The sequence below is a fragment of the Indicator indicator genome, unplaced genomic scaffold (assembly GCF_027791375.1).
Source record: "Indicator indicator isolate 239-I01 unplaced genomic scaffold, UM_Iind_1.1 iindUn_scaffold_74, whole genome shotgun sequence".
NCBI classification, from domain to species: Eukaryota; Metazoa; Chordata; class Aves; order Piciformes; family Indicatoridae; genus Indicator; species Indicator indicator.
In genome coordinates this window covers 37,518-65,010 of record NW_026539201.1, presented here as the reverse complement: position 1 = coordinate 65,010, position 27,493 = coordinate 37,518, and the positions used below count along the sequence as shown (strand labels likewise).

Genomic DNA, 27,493 nt, shown 5'->3' with positions numbered 1-27,493 from the left:
TTTTTTTTTTTCCCCTTCAGGGATCGAAGATCCCAATCAAAATCGATTCTTTTGGAGTATTTGGTGCCCTTTAAGAGGTGGTTTTGGTTTTTTTTGTTTTCAGTAAAGCCATTAACCAAAACCAACAACAACAACAAAAAAAAAAAAACCCCAGACAATAGATGGATTCTGCTCTCATTTTATGTTCAGAAGTCCTCTGAACTGCAGCCATCTCCCCCCAGTGCAATTATAGCAACATACCTTGTGTGGGACAGGAGGAAACTGCTCTGGTTGGCTGGTTGTTTTTTTAACCCCCCCTTAATAATATCTTAAGCCACAGGAGTGGCTCCAGAATCAAATTTCATTTGATTACAAGTAGCAGACAAAAAAAAAAAAAAAAAAAAAAAAAGGGCAAAGCAAACCAGAAATGAACATGAAACATCTGACTTTCAGTGCACAGATCCCAACTAAAGCTGCAGACTTGAAATGGTATTTGCCCAGTGATGTTTTGTTTTGTTTTTTTTTTTTTTCCCTGAGGCAACATAGAGGGGAAGAGGGAAAAAAAAAATAATTAAAAAAAAAAAAAAGTCTACCTCTTCTGATGGTGTGAAATAGTTTGCCATCTGACTAGAGGAGAGCATGAAGAAATTTCAAGGACAAACTAGATCAGCCTTTACCTCGGGGCCTCTGTTTCTCTGCGTCATAGATCATTACGACTTCAGTGACCTGGAAGAGAGAAGGGAAATTCTACTAACTGTGCTACCAGGGGAGTGCCAGCAACAGTCACCACAAGCCTGCTTTCCCCACACAGCACAATTAACTGCTTGATGGAGCTGTCAATCCCAGCCTGTCCTGCCATGCTCAAACTGGGAATATTGCTCATGATGGGAGTCTAAGAAAAGGCTGAGTTCATCTCTTCTGGAAAAGCTGCTGGGTTGTGGCTTTGAGGGTTTTAGCAGGCTGAAGATTTGAATCCAGTGTTAAGGTTGTTATGGTGCTGAGATCCAAACTGCAGCCAACAAACCCTGAAGCTTTTCTGCTCTTCCACACACTCCTCAGCACTGCAGCTTCTCCAAAGAGGACTTTTTTCCGTTTTAAAATATTTTCATTCTCTGCCATGAGAAGCAGCTTTGACACCAAATATATTCCAGGGCCTGAAGGGGGCCTTCCAGGACCTGAAGAGGGGGAGGGGGTCTACAAGAAAGCTCAGGAAGGACTCTTGACAAGGGCTTGAAGTGACAGGATGAGGGGCAATGGCTTTGAGCTGGGAGAGGAGAGATTGAGAGTGGAGATGAGGAAGAAATTCTTTACAGTGAGGGTGGAACAGGTTGCCCAAGGAGGCTGTGGATGCCCCCTCCCTGGAGGTGTTCAAGGCCAGGCTGGATGAGGCCTTGAGCAACCTGGGCTGGTGGGAGGTGTCCCTGCCCATGGCAGAGGGGTTGGAACTGGATGATCTTGAAGGTCCCTTCCAACCCAACCCATTCTGTGATTTAAAAATTTGCATGGCCTCTCTGAGTTACTTGTTTGTATCAGTGTGGTCCAGAGCACCAGCTGCAGACTGATGCTTTAAATGGCCTTATAATCCCCTTTCAAATCATGGATGAGCATTATCAGTGTGATTTTAACTTCAAAATCCCACAAATAAATAGGAAAATGCAAGCTGTTTGGGAAGGGTTTTGTCAGAATAAGCACCACTGTGAGCTGCAGTTTAAATAAAACCAGGGCTTGATGTCAAAGGCAACATTAAAACAGCTGCCAAGGAAATGCCTTTACATTTCTTAAGAGGCCAAGAAGCCATCAGAGAACATGTGTGATCTCATGGCATCACATGGAATCACAGAATGGGCTGAAGGAGACCTTTAAAGGTTATCTAGTTCACCCCCACCTGCAGTCAGCAGGGATATCTGCAAGTAGAGCAGGCTCAGAGCCCCAAACAACTTGACCTGAAGTGGTTCCAGGGATGAAGTATCTACCACCTCACCTTTCTGGCAAACCTGGGCTAGGGTCTCAATACCCTCACTGTAAAGCTTCTTTGCCTTCAAGTCAAGCTTAGGGTATTTTTCACTCCAATCCCCAGAACTAACTTTAAATCTGATGCATTTTCCCTTCTTACTTACAGCTAGAAAACATTCTTGAAGTTATTACACCACATGCACCCAGTTATCCCCTCCTGGGTGCTAACAGTGGGATTCATCCTTGTTTGGGGATCACTCCATGTGCCAAATCTTTTTCCCCACTGGATCTGGATTCCCTTCCTCACACTGCTTTTATTTACCAAGTAGTTACCACGTCTGAGAATCAGGACCTGCTTCTGTCTCTTCGTTCTTTGGCCACAGAGTCTCTCCAAAGTCAGCTCCCCCATTTCTATACTATCATTAAAAGTTCTACTACTTACTTTCAAAGGCACTTACACTCAATGGCTGCTGCTTGCTTTATTTGGTGGAACATAAGCCTGTATCTCCCAGGCCATCCACAGGTCAGAATGGGAAAGCCAAAAGTCTGTGAGGAAGAGCCTTTAGAAGTTATGCTCCACAGACATGGAACATGCTCCCCCCACCTTTTATTTACAAGTCTACTTGCAGCCTTTCAAACTAAAGAAACAGTTGTTAGCCATTGCCTTTTATTTTTATGATTTTTAAAAAAAATATCTTAACCACATTTGAAATAAAGAGCTGGTGATAAAGGGAGCCCCTTGAGAAGGAATCAACAAACCCTTTGCTGCATGCATGTGGGAATGGCCTGAAACTGGGCCAGGGAAGGAGATCAGGGAAATGTTATTTGCTCCAAGAATGGACAGGAGTTGGAACAGACTTTCCAGGGAGGTGGTGGAGTCACCATCCCTGGAGGTGTTCAAGAAAAATGTGGACGTGGCACTTAGGGACACGGTTCAGTGGCCAAGGTGGTGTTGGGTTGATGGTTGATTTGAAGATCTTAAAAGGACTTTTCCAACCCAAACACTTCTGTGATCTGAGGGAAAGGTGATTAAAAAAGCATCAGAAGCATAGACTAAGTGCCTCTCAAAGATGGCAATTTACATCTGCTGGCACAGCCTGGCCTTTACCTCAGGCAATCTTTACAGTTTCTCAAACTTACAACCGGATTTAGTTCAGGATTTTACCAGCTTAAAGGAGTAACAACAATGGGATAAATGGGACTTAAAACCTCAATCAGAAGAGTCATTTCAGTCTGAGGTTCCAAACTGAATTACAAAGAGTGGTTTGTGTCTAGAATGGAGGTTCCAGGGCCAGCAGAACTTAGCTGATTCCAAATGGTGAGTTAAAAGCAACTACTGACAGCAAAAGAATGGCAGGAGACTGCCAACTATCTGTACAGGCAGTCAAAAATGAGGAGCTCAGACATGAGCTCACCCCAAGGACCCACTGCTCCTCCCCAAAATAAATTCAACTCCAATTTGTTTTAATCACTGAGCTGGGAGTTATCAATTGAAAAGAGAAACAAAATTATTCTTAAGTCAACTCAGCTCAGGAGTTCTTGCAAGAATAATGCATCAGGTTGACTTAAGAGGAGACAGAAGCAGGAAAACTAAGTTATGGATCAGAGCAATAGACTTTTGACAAACAGCCAGCTACATTTCAGGAGGATGATGGTTTACTACAGCTTATCACAAAACACTTTAAGATGTCCCCTACAGTTCTTTGTCTCAATGAACCCACAATTTTGACAGCTTGATGAGATCAAGAGAAAAAGGCAATGGGGAAGGAAAGCATCTTGCAACCAACTGCTAAGTGCCAAGGTGTGGAATAATGACTCACCACTCCGAACTTCTTGAAGTATTCCCTGAGCTCTGTCTCGCCACAGTTGTGAGGAATCCCACCAACAAAAATTTTATTTGATTTATTGTTATCGCTCCTGGATCCTTTTTGCTAAATCAAGGAAGGGAGGGGGGGGGGGGGGGAAAGAATAGTCAGAGGGACAATAAAAGTTGTCTACTTCTAGCATTTTACAGTTAAACATCAACAATGGTCTCCTGCAGGTTGAGAGGGAGCCATCTCCAGGCTTGAAGTCATTACAGTGAGGCAAGTGCTCGTTCAGAGCTGCAGAGTTTAGTGCTGGCAGTTAATAAGCAAGTTCCTGTCCTTCAGGAGATCAGAAAACCAAGGACTGTGGTTCTGAGGCTATTCACTCCTTTTGTAGTGCAATGGTATTAAGCTGCAGGGTGGGAAGTAGGCTGGAAAGGAGCAGCAGTCCTTGTGAAAGCACTTCCAAGGCACTTGGTTCAAGATTTGAAGAGCTCAACAACAACAACAACAAAAAAAAAGCACTACCAAGAGCTTTAAGAATTAAACACCACTCCCACCAACTGCACGTGATGCAAACACCATGTGTTGGGCCTGACACTGCCCTGGACTTGGGGTACTGCCACAGAAATCTAAATCAAAGACAGTTTTCAGACCTAAAATTGAACACACCAGGCCTGCACATCGATTCCTGACTTCAAAACATGGATGTAATCCATAGTGAATTCAATTAAAACTGCTGGAAGGCAAGGCAAAAAAGTTGGAAACCAGGCAGGGATAAACCAAGTGATCTTTCCTTACCCATCCTTCCTTCGGTCGTGTCCTTTCTGGTTGCATCCCCCTAGGTGTACATGGCTTTGGATCAATCTGGAAGAAGTTCCAGTTTGGTCAGATCTCAAGAGTGCAGAATATCTGTTCTCCAAATTACATTTCTGGCAGCTGAACACAGCACTGCTGATAATCCAGCTCCTCAGATCAAAGCTATGGTCAATAGATCACTTTCTACAAGGTGGACAGAAACCATCAAGTTAAAGCTGTCTTATAATAAACAATTAACACCAACCACCAGGTTAACTTTTACAAGTTAAGCCAGGCTGCAAATAAGAAAGCAGCAATTACAACAGATCTTTGAAGCAGTCTGGAGCAGAGAAGTTCTTGGAAGGAGAAAAATCCCCAAATCCCAAAGGCACAAAAACTTACATTTCGGCCATCTAACGTATGAGGTCTGCTGGCCAGCACAGTTCCCACACAGTTGGGATCTTTAAATTTGACAAATCCAAATCCTCGAGACTGGTTTGTGGTTTTGTCTTTCATGATTACACAGTCTACAACTTCTCCATACTGGGAGAAGTAGCTACGAAGAGTTTCTGTTAAAAAAGAAAAAAAAAAAAAAAAAAAAAAAACAAAAACAAACACATACATGAAAGAGAAACAGCTGGTAGCAGGCTGTGCTTGCAAGGAGGAGACAAAAGCAAAGGGCTAAATGAGTTCAGGCAGCACATTTTACTTTCTCTAAACACTGCTGGTATACAATCATAGAATGGTTTGGGTTGGATGTCATTCAGTCCAACCCCCCTGCAGTCAGCAGGGACATCCTCTACTAGATCAGGTTGCTCAGAGCCTTGGCCAGCCCGACCTTGAATATCTCCAGGGATGAGGCCTCAACCATCTCCCTGGGCAACCTGTTCCAGTGTTCCACCACCCTCATGGTGCAGAAGTTGCTCCTAACATCCAATCTAAATCTGCTCTTCTCTAACTTCAAACCATTGCCCCTCGTCCTGTCACTGCAGGCCTTTGGAAACTGCAGTCCTCTGCAGCCCTCTTGTAGGCTCCCTTCAGGTTGCTCTAAGGTCTCCCTGGAGCCTTCTATTCTCCAGGCTGAACAACCCCAGCCTGTCCTCGTAGGAGAGATGCTCCAGCCCTCTGATCATTTTCCTGTCCTCCTCTGGACCCTCTCCAGCAGGTTCATGTCCTTCCTGTGTTGAGGACTCCAGAGCTGGACACAGCACTGCAGGTGAAGTCTCCCCAGAGCAGAAGGGCAGAATCCCCTGTCTCCATCTCTGGCCATGCTGCTTTTGATGCAGCCCAGGATACCACTGACCCCTTGCTGGCTCCTGTTCAGCTTCTCATCCCCCAGCATCCCAAGTCCTTCTCTGCAGAGCTGCTCTCAACCTCATCACCCCCAGCCTGGACTGACAGAAAGGATTGCCCTGACCTAGGTGCAGGACCTTGCACTTAGCAATATTGAACCTCATGAGAATGGCTTAGTGTCACTCAGATAATAGAAAAATAGTAAAGCAACGATCAAAAATCATCATCTCCTGAGCTGACAAAGACTCCAATATCAAACAGTAACAGGGAATAGAAAACTAGAAGTGATAAACATATCTCTCTACAGAAAATTATGATTAACAAAAGAGTCTTCTGCTAAAGGCCATGTCTCTGTGCACTGTGGGCTGCTCACCTTGTGTTGTGCTCCAGTCCAAGCCACCCACAAAGAGTTTCCTGCAAATGAAGCACACAACAATTTTAGGACTCCACACAACAGATAATTCACCCTACTGAAGGCAAAAGTTGGCTGATCTGAAGAAATCTGGAGGCACCAAGGCCTCCGAAAAGATACCACAGGTTTCTGTTCTTCACTTGAATTCACTGTTTAATACCACAAGAGTCACAGAAAACTGAAGCATCTGCTTTGTGTGCCAGAAGCATGAGGAGAGGTTGGGAAGCTCATGGCAGGAATACATTTTCTTCCTCCATGCAAAGGGAAGACAAAAAGTTCCTCCAAAGTCCTTGTTTCCTGGTATTTGAGAAAGCAACATGGCCATGAGAAACCACAACAGCAGCCAGAAGGCAAAACCCAGCACCTCTACATTTAGAGGTATCACCACATGAAAAATAACCCCCCAGCAGCTGAAGTTGTTTAATACTCATTTAAGAGCAGTAAGTAGTATAAGAGCATCTGCCCTGGGACATGTTGCAAACCTGCACGTGCTACAAGGTCAAAGCCCAATGGGAATGGCAGCTAAAAGACAAAGCCTTCATGGGAAGGATTGTGGTGGGATTTGGCCATCACCTGACATTTCTGTACTTGTTCTCTAGCTGCAGAACTGGGTAAAACAGGAAGCTCAAGAAGTTTTTCCATCATCAGATCAAAAAAGCTTAAGGCAGCCCTCAGGCTTTCTAACCCCTGTGTTCTCCTGGCACAGAAAAGTCCTTAAACTGCTGACGAAAACAAACAAGGACCCTTCATCCACTCCTTTTATGGGCTACTCCCCTTGCTCATCTAGAAAGACCAATGAGAGTTACCCTTTCTCCACCATTATCTTCTGGTTAAATGAAAGCAAAAGCAGAACTATCAAGTTCAAGTCTCAGACAGGAAGGCAAACCTGTGAGGCAAGTCCTAAATAACAGAGCAGAACTAATCCAACAATTGGTTGTGAAACCATTTTATAACCCAGTGAAGAGCTTTTTCCAAAGGGCTCAGAAAGCCATGGCTAAAACCCAAGCTAAGCTCCATGCTCCAAACTGAGGAGAAACCTGAACCAACTCATCCTCTGACAGAGCATCCAAACCTGCAGCACTTCATGTCGGAGCACGTCGAGGTGAGTCCAGGAGGTGGTGCCAGGCTGCCTGCTTTGCAACTCTCTATCAACCTCAGGGTGTGACACAACTTCCATGCAAAGGGATCTGTTCCATAATTAAAGGTCTGTTCAAAGTCAGCTCAGCACTTGGCCCTTTTCAGTCAGAATCACAGAACTGTTGAGGCTGGAACAGACCTGAGAGATCATCAAGTCCAACCTAACACCACCACATCGACCAGACCATGGCACTAAGTACCACATCCAATCTTTCCTTAACCACCTCCAGGGATGGAGACTCCACCACCTCCCTGGGCAGTCCATTCCAGTGTCTAATTATCCTTTCCATGAGGAAGTGCTTCCCAACATCCATCCTAAACCACAGCACCAACTCAGAAGCTCTTCTGTACAGTTTCATGGGCCTGCACAGACAAGAGCAGTAGTTTATCTTTTGAGGATGCCTCTACTTGTCTTATCAGGCCTCCAAGAGAGGAACCACAGTCTGCTTTGATTTCTCCTTGTCCTCAAATATTCATAGATTCATAGAATGCTTTGGGTTGGAAAGCACCTTAAAGATCATCCAGTTCCAACCCCCCTGCCATGGGCAGGGGCACCTCCCACTAGCCCAGGTTGCTTCATCCAACCTGGATCCAGCCCCAGCTTAGCTGACGTTGGGAATCATTGCACCATCACTTACATGGGGCCAGATGAGGCTCTCCTAACACTAAAAAAAAAAAAAAAAAAAAAAAGGAAGAAAAAAAAAAAGAAAATCAACCTTCCTCTCACCTTCTCAGGAGCAGCCAACTGCAGCAGGAACTCGGCCACCCCCAGCCAGAGAGCTGCTGGTGCACAGAGAGCAGCAGTGTAACAAAAGCCTTGTGACCAGAAGGTCCTGCAGAGCTGTGCAGCTCAAGATGAAACCAGCAGAGAGGCTCTGCACTTTGAGTCATTTCTCTGTGGTATGGCCTCCTGTCATGACCCCTGCACAAGGGCCTGCAGGGACTGAGGCAGTGCCTTCAGAGGGCGACTGAATTCAGCCTTATGTGATAACCACAAGGCTTCCAGGCAAGTTTTCTTCCCAAGTCACTGGTTGAGAGGTGACACAAGTCCTGTCTTTCAAACACAAAACCAACCATTAAGCACAGATCAAAAGGGTCTCCTTCCACAGAGAGAGAACAACCAAGTGGTAACAGGCAAAGAAAGCTCAGTGCTGCAGAGGCAGCAGCTGCAGCTGCTCCTGCATTACCATAATGCAGCCCAGAACAGCACAAGCAGCACACTTCAGCCATTCCCTCTCAAAGCAAGCCTGTCTCCTACTGGCACTTCTCAGGATGGCAAAGTTTTTCCTCAAGGATTGAAGAACTTCTCCCCCACCTCCCTCTGCTGGCACAGAGCTCACTGGTGGCATCCCTGCACAGAGCCAGTGCAATGTGTCACCTCTTGGTGACAGCCACAGGCCTCACCCCACCTTGACTGTCCCTCTTCACTGTTTGCTCTGCACACACCAGAGACCCACACAAGTCTTGGTGCTCTTTCTTCTGCCATTATTTCAGAGGAAAAAAAGACTTCTGGAAGCAATTCTCTTTCTTTCCTAAGACAAACACAATTGATCTACTGCTACATTCACAGACTTCTAGAATGGTTTGGGATGGGACACTGAAGATCACTCCCTGGCATTGGCAGGGACATCTTCCACTAGACCAAAGCTGCTCAAGGCCTATTCAGATTGAAGTTTCATGACTGTTTCCACAATTAACCACATTTGGGGATGGTTTTCTTAGTTTTCTTTTCCCTTCAAACCCAATTTGCCACTTACAGTCTCTAAGATCCATCCAAACCTACCAGCTGCACTCTGACAGCACATCAAGCTGTCTGCAGGGTACACAGTTACCAGTCACTGAAACTTTTTTTTCCACTTCTATTATTAATTATTTGTAGTCAACCTGCTCACTTTTAAACACAAAACAAAATCTGGGTTGCCTGAGGTCAGCCACGGCAGCTGTATGTAAATACATGGCTGCTATTTATCCACATGCTGTGAAATGCCAAAAGCCAGGACTGCCCTGCCTCTGACTCCCTCCACGGGTTGGGGTTGGACACACTGCAAATGAAAGATTTCGCTAATCCCCAAATCCCCACCTAGCACAGCAATCCAGATGCACTGCTGCAGAAGATCATGCATGAAGTCACAGCAGGTAAGTGTTCCTCAGCCCCTTCCTGAGCTCTTGCCTCCTGCAAAACTTTTTATTCCAATAGTTTATGAGTAGGTAGTGAGAAAAATTCCACCATGGGTCTTGCTGACAGCATCTTCCTCACACCTCCTGGCACCACCCTTAAACACCTCCACAGCAGGCTGCTCCAGGCCATACCCAACAAGGACAAGCTCCACACCCAGCACAAGCTCCATGAGGATACATAAGAGCAGCAGCAGGTTTCTCTGGGCAGGTTTTTGTGTGTGCAGCATAATGGCAGCAATAACCAAAGGCAGCAGCAGCAGTGCTGTGCTCAAGGTACCAGCTCCACAGCACTTACAGCACAGCTAAGGAGTTTCAAGCAAGTTTCATGAACCCACCCAGAATGACAGAAGTGGTTGGGTTGGAAAAGTCCTCTGAGAGCATCCAGTCCAACCATCAACCTATCACCACCATGGCCACTAAACCATGCCCCCAAGGGCCATGGCCACATATTTCTGGAACACCCACAGGGCTGGAGACTCCACCACCTCACTGACCATTCTTGAAGCAAAGAAATTTTTCCTCATCTCCAACCTAACCCTCCCCTGGCACAATTTCAGGCCAGTTCCTCTCCTGCTATCACCTGATCCTAGAGAGAAGAGACCAACCCCCACTTCACAGGTTCTGCTTCAACTATTTCCTGACCAAATTGTACTAGATTCACAGAATGACAGAATGGGTTGGAAGGGACCTGAAAAATCATCCAGTTCCAACCTGTGCCATGAGCCGGGACACCTCCACCAGCCCAGGTTGCTCAAGGCCTCCTCCAGCCTGGCTTTGAACACCTCCAGGGAGGGGGCATCCACAGTCTCCCTGGGCAACCTGTCCCAGTGTCTCCCCACCCTCACTGGAGAGAAGTTCTTTCTAATGCCTAGTCTAAATCTCCCCTCCTCAAGCTTCAATCCCCTGTACCTGCCCCCTTAAAGCAGATAAACCCAGACGCAAGAAAGCACAGAGAAGTCTTTTTAAAGCTCCAAAACTCAACAAGAGGGCAAACTCTTTGCCTATGTAAAAATCTGGCAGTTTGATTAACATCTCCTGACTCTCCCAGCGTGGTCCCAATCTGCTACACTCTGCAGGACAGAGAGATCTCAAGATCAGCACTTTTCTTTCATCCAAATCAGTACCAAGTACTAATGACAAACAAACAACTCTAGTGAGGCTCTTCCTCCTCCCCTGACAGGGCTGCAATGCCTGCAGCCTCCGGAAGTGTTTTCATTCACAATCCCTGGCTAGAGAAGAGGTCCCATCAGCAACTTCCCACCCAGTTTCCTCCACCCAATTGCAGGCAGATGACTGAAACTGCAGTAAAGTTTACTCCTCGCTTTCACCTTTCCCTCTGAATGCTTTTAGGGAAGGAAAAAGAAGAAAATGATCATCTCTGAGGAAAACCTTATCCTTTCAAATCTGGTAATGCCTCAGAAGAACCCAGATTGAAGTGGTGTGGAACTGGGAAGGAGCTGTGACAGCCAGACCTGCTCTGGATGGAAGTTGAGCATATTTCATAGAATCTTTGGGGTTGGAAGAGACCTCCAAGATCCTTCAGCCTAACCATTGACCTGATACCACCATGGCCACTAAACCAGGCCCCCAAGTGCCATGGCCACATGTGTTTTGAACACCTTCAGGGATGGGGACTGCAACACCTCCCTGAGCAGCCTGTTCCAATCCCTGACCACTCTGGCAGCAAAGCAATTTTTCTTCCTATCCAACCTAACCCTCCCCTGGGGCAACTTGAGGCTGCTTCCTCTCATTCTATCAGCTGATACTAAGGAGAAGGACCAACCTCCACCTCACGGCAACCTCCTCTGAGGGAGCTATAGAGCAATGAGGTCTCCCCTCAGCCTCCTCTTCTCCAGATAAAACACCCCCAGTTCCCTCAGTTGCTCCTCACCAGCCCTGTTCAGACCCTGCTCCTCTCCAGACCCTCTAACAGCTTAACTTCCCTTCTCTGGACATACTCCAGCACCTCAATGTCCTCCTTGGAGTGAAAGGCCCAAAACTGAACCCAGTTTTCACTCACATCCTGTTCTCACCTACATCTCCAGAACAGCAGCTCACAGCAGCTGCCTCCTCAGCTCACTCCTAAGACACCGAGCAGTACCTAAACCTCCAGGACCAACAGACTTCAGAACAAAACCAACACCCTTAAACACATCTCATGCGATTTGCAGCAACGTGTTCCACCCAAAACAGCTGTCCCGCCTCTGGGATTTTTAAGGCTGTACCAAAATTAAGACCACGGCAGGGTCAATAAGCAGCTTACTACGTGCTGATGACGGCAGGAGCACGGCAGCAGGGCACATGCTTCCAAAGAGGAGAGACCAGTTATGACGCGCATCTTCTGTGCCAAAACTTGCAGCAAAAGCTAAAGCAGCCAACTTGAAGGAGGTGGTGTGGCATTTTATTTTTCTTTGCTATTTTCACTTCCGATGTGCCAAGTCTCCCAATTTACACCTTGCCAGCCTCTAGGATACAGCACCCAAACAGACTAACGCTAAACGCAACCCCAGAAGAACTAAACCATCGGTATGGACAAGCCACAAAAACCTCGGGAATAAAAGCAGCGTTTTTCTGCCCCAAATCCGGGTGGCACGGGGGTGGGGGGGGGCTTGTTAATAGGCTGAATGGGTGAGGGTGGTTCAGAGGGCAGCGACAGGAGGGCGAGAGGAGTTTGTTAACGCGGGGAGAAGTTCAGAGGGCGGCGACCCCCACGCAGGGCCCCGCTCTGAAGCGGCGGAGGGAAGCGAGATAGCGTCGGGGGGGGGCACGCAGGCCACCGCCTTTGTCCCGCCATTCCCCGGTAACAAGCCCCGCAGCCCCCTCCGGTCAGCAGGGCAAGGGAAGTGCTGCTGGGTCACCGGAACAAAGCTACCGGCTGTGTTAGCGGCGGGGAAGGCGAGCACAAGCCGCAAGCGCCGCAGCAGTACCCCCCTGGCGTACGCACCCCGCAGCCCTGCCGCCATTCCCGGGGCTCCCCCCCCACCCCGGGGCGGGAAGCGCGCGGGTGACCTTGGCCGCGCGCACCTGCCGCCGCAGCCCGGCGCGGGCGGTCACGTGACGTTGGGGGGGTGGGGGGGGAGACGGGACACCCCGCCGCGCGCCCTCCCGGTCCGCAGGGGCCCAGCATGGCAGAACAGGCCCAGCGGCGACCCGGGAAGAGGCGAAACAGTCCTCACACAGCCCTCCCCTGACAACACCACACGTCCCGGTGGCGGAAACCCCGGCGCGGCCCTGTCCTCATGGCGTAGAAAAAAAAAAGATGGGGCCGAACCCCCGCCCTCACCCGATCTCATCGGCGCCTCCCACGCTGTTCATGGCGGCGGTTCCTCGGTAGGATCCGGGACCGCGCCCGGTATCTTCCTTTCAGCGGCGGCGACAGCGGCGGCACGTCTTGGTGGTGGTGGGGGGGCTGAGGGCGGGCTCTCAACTCACCGTGTCGTCGTTTCCCCCCCCACCCCCCCCGGTTTTTCCCCACCGCAACCAACACTTTCCCCCCCCCCCCCTACCCCGTCTTTCCGGGGTGCACTCTCAGAGCTACGTTAACGGGCCGCCCCCGGCCCGCCTTCGGCTCGGGCTCGGCTCGGCTCGGCTCGGCTCGGCTCGGCCTCAGCTCGGCGCCCCCCCCCCCCCGCGCCGCCGCCGCCGCCGCCGCCGCCGCCGCCGCCGCCGCCGCGCGCTCGCGCTCCCTCAGCGCCGCCAACCGCCGCTTGCGCGCGCACCTGCCCCACGCTACGGGGTCTCCGGGGCCGCGCCCAGGGAGGGGCGGGGCGGGGCAGAACGTGGAGCGCAAAGGATGCTGGGAAGGGCAGTCCGCCCGCCCGCCTGGAGCACGTGTGGCCGTGGGTATACCGGAAACAGCTCAACGTGGGTCGTGTGGGGATCCCCCTCCCACGGTTCTGCCGGGGGGTTGGAGTTCCGGGTCTGTTGGGACAACCCCCTGCGTTCACCGGGACCACCTTACCCCACAAACACCTCTGGTCTACCGGGCACCTCACCAGCGGTCCACCGGGACTTCCCCACCTGGGGGTCTACCGGGCACGCCGCCACGAGCTTTTCCACCCCCGGGTCTATCGGGGCCTCCCCTACTCCCCCTCCCCCAGGTCCACCGGGACTCCCCCACCTGGGGGTCTACCGGGCACGCCGCCACGAGCTTTTCCACCCCCGGGTCTATCGGGGCCTCCCCTGCTCCCCTTCCCCCAGGTCTACCGGGACGCCCTGCTTTGGGTGTACCGAACAACACTGCCTGGGTCTACGGGCACAACCCCGAGGCTACCGGGCACCCCCCAACCCGCCAGGCCTGGGCTTGACTCCCTGTCGTCTTCAGGCCACCCCCGGAGCACGGCACAGCCCTGGCACGCTGCCTTGTTGCATGGCACAGTGTGGGATATAGCATGGCACAGCCACGGGGCATGGCACTGCACCGTGCACAGCTCCAGAGCCTGGCACAGCCCCTGGGGAGGAGCCCTTCCTCCATGCCCCCTCCCAGTTAAGCTGTTCCATCCCAGCTTTGGCACACAGGGTTGTTGGTCATCCTGGTCCTTCCCACTGTGGCTGTACCCAGTGTAGTGCCACCAGGAGTGGAGTCATCCCTGCACCCTCCAGCCCCACTCCAACATGGGGCACCCAGGGGGCCGTGTGTGGAGTTTCAGGCATTGGCACAAGCTGCCCCGGGAGGTGGTGGAGTCACCATCCCTGGAGGTGTTCAAGAACTGTGTGGCCATGGTGGTGTTGGGTTGATGGTTGATGACATTAGAGGGCATCTCCAATCCAAACAATTCTCTCATCTGGAGAAAAGAAGGTCCTGGGGAGACCTCAGAGCAACCTTCCAGTACCTGAAGGGGCTGCAGGAGGGCTGGGGAGGGACTTTTGACAAGGGCTGGGAGTGACAGGATGAGGGACAATGGCTTTGAGCTGGGAGAGGGGAGACTGAGAGTGGCGATGAGGAAGAAATTCTTGGCAGTGAGAGTTGGGAGACGCTGGCACAGGTTGCCCCGGGGAGGCTGTGGCTGCTCCCTCCCTGGGGGTGTTCAAGGCCAGGCTGGTGGGAGGTGTCCCTGCCCACGGCAGGGGGTTGGAACTGGATGACCTTTCAGGTCCCTTCCAACTCAACCCATTCCACGAATCCATGCATCCTATGAATCCTGGCAGCCCTGCTGCCCGCCCCGGGTACCCGGCTGCCGCCCCCCTTTCCTGATAAGGCTCCTGATAAGGATCCCTTTCACCCAGAAGGGCCCCAGCTCGTTGTGCCCACTCAGCACTTCGCCACCCCTGGCTATTTAAAGCCGGCCAAGAGCCCAGCGCCCTCTTCCCTCCCCCAGCCTCTGGACTTTCCCCCGCCTGGGGCTCCGCCATGAGCTCCGGGGCGGCCTCGGGCCGCATCTTCGCGGAGGGGGAGGACTGCCGGGCGGCCTGGCGGGACGCGACGGCTGGGTACGATGAGCCTGATGCCCACCTGGAGATCCTGGGCAAGCCGGTGATGGAGCGCTGGGAGACCCCCTACATGCACTCGCTGGCCGGCGTGGCTGCATCCAAGGGTAACGGAGGGGTCCCGCGGGACCGGGGACGCGGCGTGGGGTGCGGCTTGGGCGTGGGGAGTGGGCAGAGAGCAATGCTGGGGGGTGCGGGGGTGTTGCTGCTGGGGTACCCCCAGTGGGGAGTAGGCAGAGAGCAATGCTGGGGGGTGTGGGGGTGTTGCTGGGGTACCCCCAATGGGGAGTGGGCAGAGAGCAATGCTGGGGGGTGTGGGGGTGTTGCTGGGGTACCCCCAATGGGGAGTGGGCAGAGAGCAATGCTGGGGGGTGTGGGGGTGTTGCTGGGCTACCCCCAGTGGGGAGTGGGCAGAGAGCAATGCTGGGGGGTGTGGGGGTGTTGCTGGGGTACCCCCAATGGGGAGTGGGCAGAGAGCAATGCTGGGGGGTGCGGGGGTGTTGCTGCTGGGGTACCCCCGGTGGGGAGTAGGCCGAGAGCAATGCTGGGGGGGTGTATGGGGGGTTTGCTGCTGGGGTATCCCCAATGGGGAGGGGGCAGCTCTCCTGTGAGAGAACATGGGGGGAGATGTTGCTGCTGGGGTATTCTAGCACGTGCTGGTGCCAGTTGTGCTCTCCTGTCAGGGTGACACATTCCCAAATGGGGCTGGGGCTGCAGGGAAGGAGGGTGGGGGGGGGGCATGCAGCCCCACCACGAGGGCAGAGCATGGCCCAGCCGGGACCTGCTGCCTTCGGGGCAGAGGGAAGGTTGGGGCAGTTGCTTGTTCCCTCTGCAGCTCTCCTGGGGGAGGTTCTCTGGATGGTAGGGAGGGCAAAGAGCTTCTGTTGGGTGCAGCCAGGGCAGCAGCAGGCGGTGGGGCACAGAGATGCCCCCAGGTTTGGGGGGGGGGGGGGGGCGCAAAGAGCTTCTGTTGGGTGCAGCCAGGGCAGCAGCAGGCAGTGGGGCACAGAGATGCCCCCAGGTTTGGGGGGGGGGGCAAAGAGCTTCTGTTGGGTGCAGCCAGGGCAGCAGCGGGGCACAGGGCTGCCCCCAGGGTGGGGAGGGGCAAAGAGCTTCTGTTGGGTGCAGCCAGGGCAGCAGCAGGCAGTGGGGCACAGAGATGCCCCCAGGTTTGCGGGGGGGGCAAAGAGCTTCTGTTGGGTGCAGCCAGGGCAGCAGCAGGCAGTGGGGCACAGGGATGCCCCCAGGTTTGCGGGGGGGGCAAAGAGCTTCTGTTGGGTGCAGCCAGGGCAGCAGCGGGGCACAGGGCTGCCCCCAGGGTGGGGAGGGGCAAAGAGCTTCTGTTGGGTGCAGCAGGAGGTGGTGAGGGCACAGAACTGCCCCCAGCTTCTCCCCCCCGCCCAGTGTGGGCAGCTCTGTGCTTTCCCAACCCACACCAAGAAAAGCCTAATTCAGGGAAAGAGTGGAGCAGCATTTGGGGCTGGGGGGATTCTGACTGCCCCAGGGGGGGCTCAGACACCCCCTCTCCAGCTGCCCTCTTGCCCACAGGTGGCCGTGTGCTGGAGGTGGGCTTTGGCATGGCCATTGCAGCCAGCAAGGTGCAGGAGTTTGCCATTGAGGAGCACTGGATCGTTGAGTGCAACCAGGGAGTCTTCCAGCGCCTGGAGGAGTGGGCGAGGAGACAGCCACACAAGGTCTGGGCTGGGCTGTGCCAGGGCCTGGTGATGGTGCCAGCAGGCACCGTGCCGCCGGGGCTCACAGCTCTGCCGTCTCACCCCCAGGTGGTGCCGCTGAAGGGGCTGTGGGAGGACGTGGTGCCAACGCTGCCAGATGGGCACTTCAGGGGTGAGGCACCCGGGGGAGGGGGCAGCAGGGCCCCCATGGCAGCGCTCGGGGTGCAGGCGAGCGCCCAGCCCAGCTGCCTCCTGGGGTGGCGGGGACAGGGATGGGCTGCAGTTGGCATCCCAAGAGAGCGGCACCTCATCCTGGGCAGCAGCAGGGCAGGGATCTGAGACTCGGGGTGCAAATTGCACCCAAGCAACAGGCCATGGGGTGGGGGGAAACTTCCTACCAGCTCCCACCAGTTCCCCCTGGCACATGAGCCCCACTGCTCCCTGGTGAGCTCTCCTGGGTCAGGGCTGGTCTCTGGTGTTCCTGGGCAGGAATCCTGTACGACACCTACCCGCTGTCAGAGGACACCTGGCACACACACCAGTTCACCTTCATCAAGGTAAGGTGGTGGTGGTGGCACCCACACCTCCCACTGCAAGGGGCCACAGCTCCCAGCTTGGCAGGGGGAGAGTTTGGGGAAGATCTGAGGGGGCACAGAGGGCGTGGGAGCTCAGGAGTCAAAGCTAGAGATGGAAGCTCCTCACCACCACCCTCTCTCTGGTGCCTGGGACTTAGTGACCTCTAGAAGTCCTCCATGTCCCCAGCATGGTGGTGGCAGCTGTGGCACTGTGAGTCCAGCTGTGGCACCTTGAGTCCAGCTGTGGCACTTTGAGTCCACATGGTCCCAGCTGGCCGGAGAGGAGCAGCAGGGGGGCAGGGGAGGGCTGGGGCAAAGTCCAGCTCTGCTGGGACAAGCAAGAGCGTGGAGGAGGGTAAGCTGAGGGCCAGGTGCTGAGCAAAGGGTGCTGAGCAAGGGGTGCTGAGCAAGGGGTGCTGAGCAAGGGGTGCTGAGCCAGCCCCCTCCACCCCCCAATTCCTCTTGCAGGACCATGCCTTCCGCTTGCTGCAGCCCGGTGGGGTCCTCACCTACTGCAACCTGACCTCCTGGGGGGAGCTGCTGAAGACCAAGTACAGCGACATCGAGAGGATGTTTGAGGTGAGCATTGTTCCCTGGGCTGGAGAGAGTCCACCCTGCCCCACCCCCACCCCGCCCCAGGGTCCCCCCCAAAGCTGCTCCCTCAGCCTTGTGCATCCCCAGGCGCTCGCTGGGGAGCAGCAAAAGCAACTCCGTGGCTGTTGGGACTCCTCCATCCTGGCTGGGGCTGAGCAGGGAATGTGTGAGGGACAAAAGGGTTTGGGTCCTGCCCTGTGTCCCCACGGGCTCAGCATCATCTCTGCTCCTATCTGGGCAGCTCAACCCACTGCTGCTGCTGCTGCTCTCCCCACAGGAGACCCAGCTGGGGCAGCTGGTGGAGGCTGGGTTCAAGAAGGAGAACATCAGCACAAAGGTGATGGACCTGGTCCCCCCCAAGGACTGCAGGTACTACTCCTTCCCCAAGATGATCACCCCAACCATCCTGAAGCACTGAGGGGGGCCACAGCTGGGCACCAGCCCTCAGGGCTGCCCCCAGGCCACAGAAGCAAAGGCTGAGGAAGGAGGAAGGAGGAGGAGGAGGAGCTGCCAGGAGGAGAAAAGCTCTTGTCTGCTCTGGTGCTGATGAGAGATGATTGAAGCTGATTGGTCTGGAGGCAGAAGATAGCTGGAGCCTTGGGATGGACATCCTGGGGCTCCAGTGGGATCTCCTGGACAAAAGGGAGAGCTCCCTACCCCACCATGGATATCATCCTGCCCTGGAGGAGGCTTCAGGGAAGTCCCACCCTGGTCTGTCCCACTCAAGACTCAACCTTGCCTCCAAACACCAAGTCAGTTGCAGTTCAAAGAGCCTTTAGCCAAAGGGAGTCACTTTAAGGACTCCTGGGGTGCTTTTTCCCCCACACTCAAGCCAAGTAAAACCAGCAGGAGAAAGTGGGAGGAATGGGGCAGCTGGAGGCACTTTGGCTGCTCCTGGAGCACCTCTCTAGTGATACTATTGGCTAAACCCCAGGGTAGCAAAGTTGTGATCCCAGCAACCTCCTTGGAGTCTCACCTGCACACAACTGTTTCCTCTCTCTGCCCAGAAGGGATAAAAATCCATTAAAAAAAAGAACAAAATTCCCAACTGCTGCTTCAGAGGAATTCTTTTGGCTTTGAAGAGCACCTGGGGAATTCTGCTGGGACTGTTCCTGGTGCCAGGCTGCTGGGAGAACATCTCAGCAGTTCTCCTGGGACACTTCCAGCACCAAAGCCCATCCCAGGCAGCTTTACTTCTGCTCTGCTGTGGGGTGGTGGAGCTTTAGGGGGTTGGCCTTGATGACTGATGGCATCCTGGAGTACAGCAAGAGCGTGGCCAGCAGGTCAAGGGAGGTTCTCCTCTCCCCTACTCTGCCCTGGTGAGGCCACAGCTGGAGCCCTGGGTTGAGTTCTGGACTTCCCAGTTCAAGAAGGACAGGGACTGGCTGGAGAGGGGACAGCAAAGGGCTACAAAGGTGCTGAGGGCAGTGGAACATCTCTGGTGGGGACAGGCTGAGAGAATTGGAGCTTTAGGCTGGAGAAGAGCAGCCTGGGGGGGATCTGCTCATTGCTGAGCAATACTCCAAGGGTGGGTGGCAGGAGGGTGGCACCAGGCTGTGTTCAGTGGTGCCCAGTGCCAGGGCAAGGGGCAATAGGCACAAAGTTGGCCAGCAGAAGTTGCATCTGAACATGAGGAGGAACTTCTGGCACTGAAGGGTGGTGGAGGCCTGGAGCAGGCTGCCCAGAGAGGTGGTGGAGCCTCCATCTCTGGGGACATTCAAACCCCACCTGGATGTGTTCTTGAGTGACCTTCTCTAGGTGCCTCTGCCCTGGCTGGGGGGTTGGACTCAGAGGTCCTTTCCAACCCCTCCATTCTGTGATGCTGTGACCTTGAAGGGTCCTTTCCAACCTAAAGCACTCCCTGATTAGATTCTGAGCTGAACAATGAATTTTTACTGCTGTTACAGAACCGTGGCAAGTGGTGTGTGTCCTCCAGGGATCACTGCTGGCTCTGGTTGTGTTCAATATCTTTATCAATGACCTGGCTGAGGGCATTGAGAGTCCCCTCAGCAAGTTTCTGATGAGGCAAAACTGGGGGGGGGGGGGGTTGGCTGACACCCCTCAGGCTGTGCAGCCATCCAAGGTGACCTGGGTGCAGGCAAACCTCATGAATTTTAATAAGGACAAGGTCAGGGTCCTACATCTGGGGAGGAATAACAGCAGGCACCAGGACAGGTTAGAGGCTGCCCTGCTGGAAAGCAGCTCCACAGAGACAGAGCTTGGAGTGCTGGTGGGCAGCAAGTTCTGCATGGGACAGCAAAGTGCCCTTGTGGCCAAGAGAGCCAATGGGATCCTGGGATGGATCAAGAAAGGTGTCCATCAGGGCTAGGCAAGTTCTTCTCCCTCTCTACTCTGCCCTGCTGAGACCACAGCTGCAATCCTGTGGCCAGTTTGGGGCTCCCCAGTTCAAGAGAGACAGAGACCTGCTGGAGAGAGTCCAAGGGAGAGCCAGGAGGATGCTTAGGGGACTTGAGCATCTCCCCTGGGAAGAGAGACTGAGAGCCCTGGGGCTGTTTAGTGTGGAGAAGAGAAGGCTGAGAGGGGATCTGATCAATGTCTATCAATAGCTGAGGGGTGGGGGTCAAGGGGAGGGGGCCAGGCTCTGTTGGGTGGTTCCCAGTGATAAGCCAAGGAACAATGAGTTCAAACTTGAACAGAGAAGATTTCAGCTCCACAGGAGGAGAAACTCCTTGGCAGTGAGGGTGACAGAGCCCTGGAGCAGGCTGCCCAGGGGGGTTGTGGAGTCTCCTTCTCTGGAGCCTTTCCAACCCCACCTGGATGCATTCCTGTGCAGACTCCCCTGGGTGATGCTGCTCTGGCAGGGGGGAGGGTTGGACCTGATGATCTCTGGAGGTCCCTCCCCACCTCTGATACGCTGTGAGACTGTGACCTCAAAGCTCACCTGGCTGTCTGCTGGCCTCAAAACTCCCTTACCAAAGCCAAAGGGCAGACTTCATGCTTCCAACAAGACGCTGATGTCACGCCAGGCAACACCAAAACGCTCTCCTTCCCCTCACAGCATGCTCGGCCCACAAAGCACCACGCTGAGTGTCCTCCCACTCAACCCTGGCTTTTTTAATTCTCTTTTGAAACGAGTTAAAACCCCTTTAGATAAAGAGGGACGAAGACAGAGGAGCAGCTTCTCCAGGGAGAGCTTTGGTGGAAGGCTCTGTGAGACTCTCGGGGTCGTTGTGCGTTCAAGTGCGAGGAGGTGCCCTGGGTGGGCAGGAGGTGCCCTGGGTGGGCAGGAGGTGCCCTGGGTGGGCAGGAGGTGGGAAGGGCATAAATAAGAGGCTGCTACTTCCTGTACCAGATCTGGATCTTCTTCTCCCGTTTGATTTTCTTCTGCAGCTGCAGGATTCCATACAGCAAAGCTTCAGCAGTAGGTGGGCAACCTGAGAGGGAGGAAAAGGGCTGCTGGCTGCACTCAGATGGGAGACCCAGCAGCAGGAGAAGGGAACCAGGCACAGGCTTCACCCCAAAGCAAGCCCAGGGGCTTCACCCCAAAGCAGACCTGTGGCCTTCACCCCACAAGCTGCACCCCAAAGCAGACCCAGGGGCTTCACCCCAAAAGCTTCACCCCAAAGCAGACCTGTGGCCTTCACCCCACAAGCTGCACCCCAAAGCAGACCCATGGGCTTCACCCCAAAAGCTTCACCCCAAAGCAGACCTGGGAGCTTTCCCTCATGAGTTTCACCCCAAAGCAGACCTGTGGCCTTCACCCCAGAAGCTGCACCCCAAAGCAGACCTGGGGGCTTGCCTTCAATGAGCTTCACCCCACAAGCTGCACCCCAAGGCAGACCCAGGGGCTTCACCTCACAAGCTGCACCCCAAAGCAGACCCAGGGGCTTCACCCCAACAGCTTCACCCCAAAGCAGACCCAGGGGCTTCACCCCAACAGCTTCACCCCAAAGCAGACCCAGGGGCTTCACCCCAAAAGCCTCACCTCAAAGGAGACCCAGGGGCTTCACCCCACAAGCTGCACCCCAAAGCAGACCCAGGGGCTTCACCCCAAATGCCTCACCTCAAAGCAGACCCAGGGGCTTCACCCCACAAGCTGCACCCCAAAGCAAGCCCAGAGGCTTCACCCCACAAGCTGCACCCCAAAGCAAGCCCAGAGGCTTCACCCCACAAGCTGCACCCCAAGGCAGACCCAGGGGCTTCACCCCAACAGCTTCACCCCAAAGCAGCCCCAGGGGCTTTACCCCAAAGCAGACCCAGGAGCTTCACCCCAAAAGTTTCACCCCAAGGCAGATCCAGGGGCTTTACTTCAAAGCAAGCCCAGGGGCTTCACCCCAAGTGCTTCACCCCAAAGCAGACTTGGGGGCTTCATCCCAGGGCAGACCTATGGGCTTCATCCCAAGTGCTTGACCCCAAAGCAGCCCCAGGGGCTTTACCTCAAAGCAAGCCCAGAGGCTTCACCCCACAAGCTGCACCTCAAAGCAGACCCAGAGGCTTCACCCCACAAGCTTCACTCCAAACACAGCAGACCCAGGGGCTTTCCCTCATGATCTTCACCCCAAAGCAGACCTCTGGGCTTCACCCCACAAGCTGCACCCCAAAGCAAGCTGTGATTTCCCTCTGGCCTTGTGTACATCACAGGCTCCAAATCCCACAAGAAGAAAAGACCTTCCTGGGTTGAAAGAAGCTAAAGTGGTGCTCAGAAAGGTCTTTATTAAACACTTTGCTTTTAAGCAAGGTGACATCTCCCAGCAGCTTGTGCTTGACTGAACCACAGCCCACACTTCACACAACAATTCCTGGTGATGCCTTGAGCAGCTTGGGCTAGGGGAAGGTGTCCCTGCTCATGGCAGGGGGGTTGGACCTGGATGATCTTGAAGGTCCCTTCCAACCCAATCTGGGCTGGTGGGAAGTGTCCTTGCCCATGGCAGGGGGGTTGGACCTGGATGATCTTGAAGGTCCCTTCCAACCCAATCTGGGCTGGTGGGAAGTGTCCTTGCCCATGGCAGGGGGGTTGGACCTGGATGATCTTGAAGGTTCCTTCCAACCCAACCCATTCTATGAGTGAATCTGGAGGCACCAAGGGCCCAGGGGGACAGGCTCATGCCCTCCACACCCCACAGCATGCAGAGCTTCTGCCCTACCTGGCACGTAGATGTCCACGGGCACGATGCGGTCACAGCCTCTCACCACAGAGTAGGAGTAGTGGTAGTAGCCTCCCCCATTGGCACAGCTGCAAGAGAGAGAGACCTAGAATGGTCCAGGCCAGAAGGGACCTCCCAAAGTCATCCAGTCCAACCCCTTCTGCACTCAGCAGGGCCACCCCCAGCCAGATCAGGTTGCCCAGGGCCTCACTGAGCCTCACCTTGAGCGTCTCCAGGGATGGAGCCTCAGCCACCTCCCTGTCAACCTGTTCCAGTGTTCACCACCCTCCTAGTGAAGAACTTGTGCCTCACATCCAATCCCAATCTGCTCTGCTCTAGTCTGAAGCCATTGCCCCTGGTCCTGTCCCTGCAACCTTTGCAAACAGCCTCTCTCCTTTCTTCTTGTAGCCTCTTCAGATCCTGGCAGGCTGCTCTTAGGTCTGCCTGGAGCCTTCTCTTCTCCAGGCTGCACACCCCCAGCTCCCTCAGCCAGTCCTCATAGCAGAGCTGCTCCAACCCCCCAATCATTTTCGTGGCTCTCCTCTGGATCCTCTCCATCAGCTCCATGTCCTTCCTATACTGAGGGCTCCAGACCTGCACACAGTACCCCAGGTGAGGTCTCACCAGAGCAAAGAGGTAGGTGGGTGGGTTCAGCACCTGGCTCAACAGGAAAGAGGAGCAGGAGGAAGAGGAAAACCTGGCAGACACCATTCTCCTCACCCTGATCAAGGGAGTCTTTATGTCCCACTTGGCCACAAGCCTCCTTCTACAGTTTAAAGGGTTGGAAATTAAGTCCTCTTCCTTCAGCTTCCCACTCCAGCAGAGATTCCTCCCAGACAGGGAGGTCCTGGCACTCACCTGCCCATGGAGACGACGTAGCGAGGCTCCGGCATCTGGTCATAGACCTGCAGGAAACAGATCCACACTGGGCTGGAAGGGAGCCTCCAAGGGCATCTTGGCAACCCCCCTGCAGGCAGCAGGGACACCTCCAGCCACAGCAGGCTGCACAGGGACACATTCAGCCTGGTCCTGAATGTCTCCAGGGATGGAGTCTCAACCACCTCCCTGGGCAGCCTGTTCCAGGGTCTCCCAACCCTCACTGTGCAGAGCTTCCTCCCGAGGTCCAACCTAACTCTGCCCTGCTCCAGTTCCAAACCATTGTCCCTCCTCCTATCCCCACAGGCCCTTCTGAGCAGCCCCTCCCCAGCCTTCCTGGAGGTCTCATTCAGATACTGAAATGCTGCTCTAAGGTCTCCCCAGAGTCTTCTCCAGGCTGAACTCTCTCAGCCTGTCCCACAGCAGAGGCTCTGCAGCCCTCTGCTCATCTTTGTGGTCCACGAAGCCACACGAACCTGACCCTTGCAGCACCTTCGAGCCCAGGAGCTAGAGCTCCTCCTTCTTTGCCCTCCTCCCCTTGTCCCCTGGCCTGAGATTTCCCTTCAGTCAATTCCCATCGAGGAGCTCAAAAGGAAGAGCAACAGAAAATTGCCCATCAGTAACCACCGCTGCCAGGGGGAGATCAAAGGGGAGGCCGAGGCCGTGCGGGGTGGGGGTGGGAGGGGGCTGCTCTGACAACCTCAGAGCTCCTCCTTGCTTGCAGCTGCAGCCAAGCAGCCACCAGAGGCCACTTACCTTCCGAAGAGCTGGAGCCATTTTGTTGGTCAAGGTGCCAGCCACGATCATGACATCAGCCTGGCGGGGGCTGGCCCGGAACACCACCCCGAAGCGGTCCATGTCGTACCTGGGGGCTGCCATGTGCATCATCTCCACAGCACAGCAGGCCAGCCCGAAGGTCATGGGCCACAGGGAGCTCTGCAGCAGGAGGGAGAGAGCAGGTTATGGCCACACCAAGGCTGCAGGCAGCCTTTGGGGCAGGGGGGGAGGCTCCCAGAGCAAAAGCTGATCGGCCAGAAGAGGAAACGGAGCGAGCGGGAAGGGCCCGCGGGTGGCAGCAGAGGAAAGCAAAAGGCTTTGCTGGCAGTTAGGAGAGCAAAAGCCAAGGTGGAATGGGGTCATGGAATGGGAGGAGGTGGAAAGGACCTCTGGAGATCATCCAGTCCAACCCCACTGCCAAAGCAGTCACCCAGGGAACACCTCCAAGCGGGGCTTGAAGTCTCCAGAGGAGACTCCACAACCTCTCTGGGCAGTCTGCTCCGGGCCTCCAGCACCCTCACCCTGAAGAGGTTTCTCCTCCTGTTCAGATGGAGCCTCCTGGGTTCCAGTTTGTGCCCATTGCTCCTTGTTCCTGTCACAGGGCCTGGCCCCTTCTTTTTGACCCCCACCCTTCAGCAACCTGGGCTGGTGGGAGGTGTCTTTACCCATGGCAGGGGGTTGGAACTGGATGATCTTGAAGGTCCCTCCCAACCCAATCCAGTCTCTGGAGCTGTCATTAGAAGGACCATGCAAACCCAGGCAGTGACTTCTGCCCACTCCCAAAGGACAGCTCTGCCCCCTGGGACCACCCTCACATGCAGCATCTCCCTTGGCTATTCCCCATGGAGAGCATGGATCCTATTTTTACCCTGAGGAGGAGATGGCTCAACTCCATCTCCTCCCAGCCCCACCAAGCTTTTGCCACCCTCTCTCCTCACCCTTCGTGCCCAGTTGATCAGGTCATCCAGTTTGGTGACAATGTATTCACCCCTGCTAGCAGGGACATAGGACTTCTTCTGGACAATAGCTGAGCTCTTCTGCTGGACCTGGAGAGAGCTGAAGACAAACAGCAGAGTGGTGTCAGCCTCCAGTCACTGAGGGGAACTGCAGAACACAATCATTAGCCTCCAGGAGCTGTGACCCCATCAAAAAAATCCATGACAGCTTAATTAGGGACAAGCAGAGAATGCCAGGTTGGAAGGGACCTCAAAGATCCTGGGGAGGGATCTTCAGGGAGCTGGGGAAGGGCTTCTGACAAGGGCTTGGAGTGACAGCACGAGGGGCAACGGCTTTGAGCTGGGAGAGGGGAGACTGAGAGTGGAGATGAGGAAGGAATTCTTGCCAGGGAGGGTGGGAAGAGACTGGCACAAGCTGCCCAGGAAGGTGGCCTCCTGCCTGGAGGTGTTCAAGGCCAGGCTGGATGAGGCCTTGAGCAACCTGGGCTGGTGGGAGGTGTCCCTGCCCATGGCAGGGGGGTTGGAACTGGATGGTCTTGAAGGTTCCTTCCAACCCAACCCACTCTGTGATTCTATTATTGTCTGGTCCAATCTTTCTTGGCAAAAATCACAAACCCTCACACCTTCTGCTACTGCTGGAGGGCTTCCCCCCACCATGGGGTCTGTTGCTCAGGCAAAGCCCCCACTTACTGCACTCAAACTCTGGAGGATGCCTGCTGGCTTCATCTCCAGCCTGCCAGTTCATCTTTCAAGAAGCCAGGTTAAGGAAAAGCTCATCCTGCAGACCCAGCCAGAGCCACAGCAGACAGAAGGTTGCTCCTCTTATGCCCCCTGGGACCCCCCCAACCCACGGGAGGAAGGACACAGCTGAGGAAGCTGCCCTGAAGTGCTGCTGTTACCTGTCAGCATGGTCAGCCACCGGTGTCTGATGGAGCAGCTGAGTGTGAACAGATGTCACAGCCCCGGGCCTGGCAAAAACAACAGCAGCTGCCTCCGACTGGCACCGTGGCACAGCCTCCCTCCTGTCCCCACAGCCCCCCTGCTGTCCCCCCCCAGCCCCATGGGAGCCCACCCCGCTGCTCTCTCTGGAAACGGAGGGAGCAAAGCGCTGGGATCAAACCCAGCTGGAGAAGAGACCTCCCCCCACACCGAACACCCAACCCTGCTGCCCACCCCGACCTTGGCGCTCCCTGGCACCGGAGGAGCCGCTGCCAGTCTGGGGCTCCGGGGTACCATCACCCCGGCTCCCCCCCTGCGCCAGAACCCTCACCACGGACCCCCCAGCACCCTCCGCCCCGGCCCTCACCGCCAGGCCAGGACGCTGCGCCGAGGGAGGCGGAGACCTGCAACGAGAGAGACCGGGAAAGGTCAGCTGCGGCCGGTGCCCCTTACCGGGGGAAAGCGAACGGCCCCAACCCGGGGGGCGCTCAACAGGGGACCGCCTCCCCAGGGATGAGCCCAGGGCTGTCCCGGAGGGCACAGGGACACTCCCTGGCTCCTGACTGCTCCCCGGCACCCTCAGCCCTACAGACGAGAGGCAGCCCCGAGGACAGCTGCGCTGCCTGCCTCGTACGGGAGCCTACAGCTCGGCCTGGTCCCCACTCCAAGCCTCAGAGCCCCCAGCCAGAGCCGGTCTGGTCAGATCCTCCCTTAGAGCCTCCAGCCTGGCCCCTTCCCTAAAGCCCCCTGAGTCCCCAGGCCGGCAGGGTCGGGTTCCCTTCCTAGCCCACTGGATCCTCCGGCACGGCACAGCCCTGCCCTGCCCGTTCCGTCCCAGGCCTCCCCGCCGCGGAGCCGGTGCCCCGTCCCCGCTCACAGCCGATCGCCGCCATCTCGCCGCAGCCCTTCAGGCAACCTCTGGCTGCGGTGCGCCCCCTTAAGCGGCCCGGCCGGGCCCGGTGCGTCCCCTCAGCGCGCCGGCGGGGAACGCAAGTCCGCACCGGAGGGTTCCGCGG

General features: G+C 54.9%; 3 protein-coding genes across 6 annotated transcripts in view; 1 reads left to right on the top strand and 2 right to left on the bottom strand.

The window, feature by feature from the left end:
- The window catches only part of DAZAP1 (DAZ associated protein 1), a 33,204-nt gene extending 20,260 nt beyond the window's left edge, over positions 1 to 12,944 (bottom strand). For 2 of the 4 annotated variants that reach the window (XM_054398648.1, XM_054398649.1), the window contains exons 1-6: positions 12,839 to 12,944; positions 6,202 to 6,242; positions 4,938 to 5,104; positions 4,539 to 4,604; positions 3,753 to 3,863; positions 657 to 705 (exon numbers count right to left, since the gene is read on the bottom strand). In XM_054398648.1, coding sequence (XP_054254623.1) covers positions 657 to 705; positions 3,753 to 3,863; positions 4,539 to 4,604; positions 4,938 to 5,104; positions 6,202 to 6,242; positions 12,839 to 12,870 — 466 coding nt within the window. In that variant the 5' untranslated portion in view covers positions 12,871 to 12,944. Of the gene's footprint in view, positions 1 to 656; positions 706 to 2,390; positions 2,403 to 3,752; positions 3,864 to 4,538; positions 4,605 to 4,937; positions 5,105 to 6,201; positions 6,243 to 12,838 lie in introns of those variants that run through there. The other 2 variants (XM_054398650.1, XM_054398651.1) reach the window with 2 other exon arrangements.
- A 1,961-nt stretch (positions 12,945 to 14,905) lies between these two features.
- GAMT (guanidinoacetate N-methyltransferase) lies at positions 14,906 to 18,416 on the top strand. Its single transcript, XM_054398662.1, has 6 exons — positions 14,906 to 15,089; positions 16,531 to 16,676; positions 16,764 to 16,827; positions 17,145 to 17,212; positions 17,699 to 17,809; positions 18,102 to 18,416. The coding sequence occupies exons 1-6, from the start codon at positions 14,906 to 14,908 to the stop codon at positions 18,240 to 18,242; spliced, it is 714 nt and encodes a 237-aa protein (XP_054254637.1). The 3' UTR covers positions 18,243 to 18,416.
- Positions 18,417 to 20,879: 2,463 nt separating this feature from the next.
- On the bottom strand, positions 20,880 to 27,398 carry NDUFS7 (NADH:ubiquinone oxidoreductase core subunit S7). The gene is made up of 8 exons (XM_054398659.1): positions 27,355 to 27,398; positions 26,845 to 26,881; positions 26,438 to 26,506; positions 25,521 to 25,638; positions 24,562 to 24,741; positions 23,788 to 23,834; positions 22,930 to 23,018; positions 20,880 to 21,219 (listed from the first exon to the last, which is right to left on the bottom strand). Exons 1-8 carry the CDS (start codon positions 27,368 to 27,370, stop codon positions 21,122 to 21,124), a joined length of 654 nt encoding a protein of 217 aa, XP_054254634.1. The 5' UTR covers positions 27,371 to 27,398; the 3' UTR covers positions 20,880 to 21,121.
- Between the last annotated feature and the right edge of the window lie 95 nt (positions 27,399 to 27,493).

What these genes read in the sequence shown, in the direction of transcription:
- NDUFS7 (XM_054398659.1), bottom strand. An exon ending in CGCAGCGTCCTGGCCTGGCG is followed by an intron (nt 26,507 to 26,844) that starts GTGAGGGCCGGG and finishes TGTTTTTGCCAG; the next exon opens with GCCCGGGGCTGTGACATCTG. An exon ending in GTGGCTGACCATGCTGACAG is followed by an intron (nt 25,639 to 26,437) that starts GTAACAGCAGCA and finishes GTTTGTCTTCAG; the next exon opens with CTCTCTCCAGGTCCAGCAGA.
- GAMT (XM_054398662.1), top strand. Translation starts at nt 14,906, where the DNA reads ATGAGCTCCGGGGCGGCCTCGGGCCGCATCTTCGCGGAGGGGGAGGAC. An exon ending in GCCAGATGGGCACTTCAGGG is followed by an intron (nt 16,828 to 17,144) that starts GTGAGGCACCCG and finishes GTTCCTGGGCAG; the next exon opens with GAATCCTGTACGACACCTAC. An exon ending in ACCAGTTCACCTTCATCAAG is followed by an intron (nt 17,213 to 17,698) that starts GTAAGGTGGTGG and finishes TTCCTCTTGCAG; the next exon opens with GACCATGCCTTCCGCTTGCT.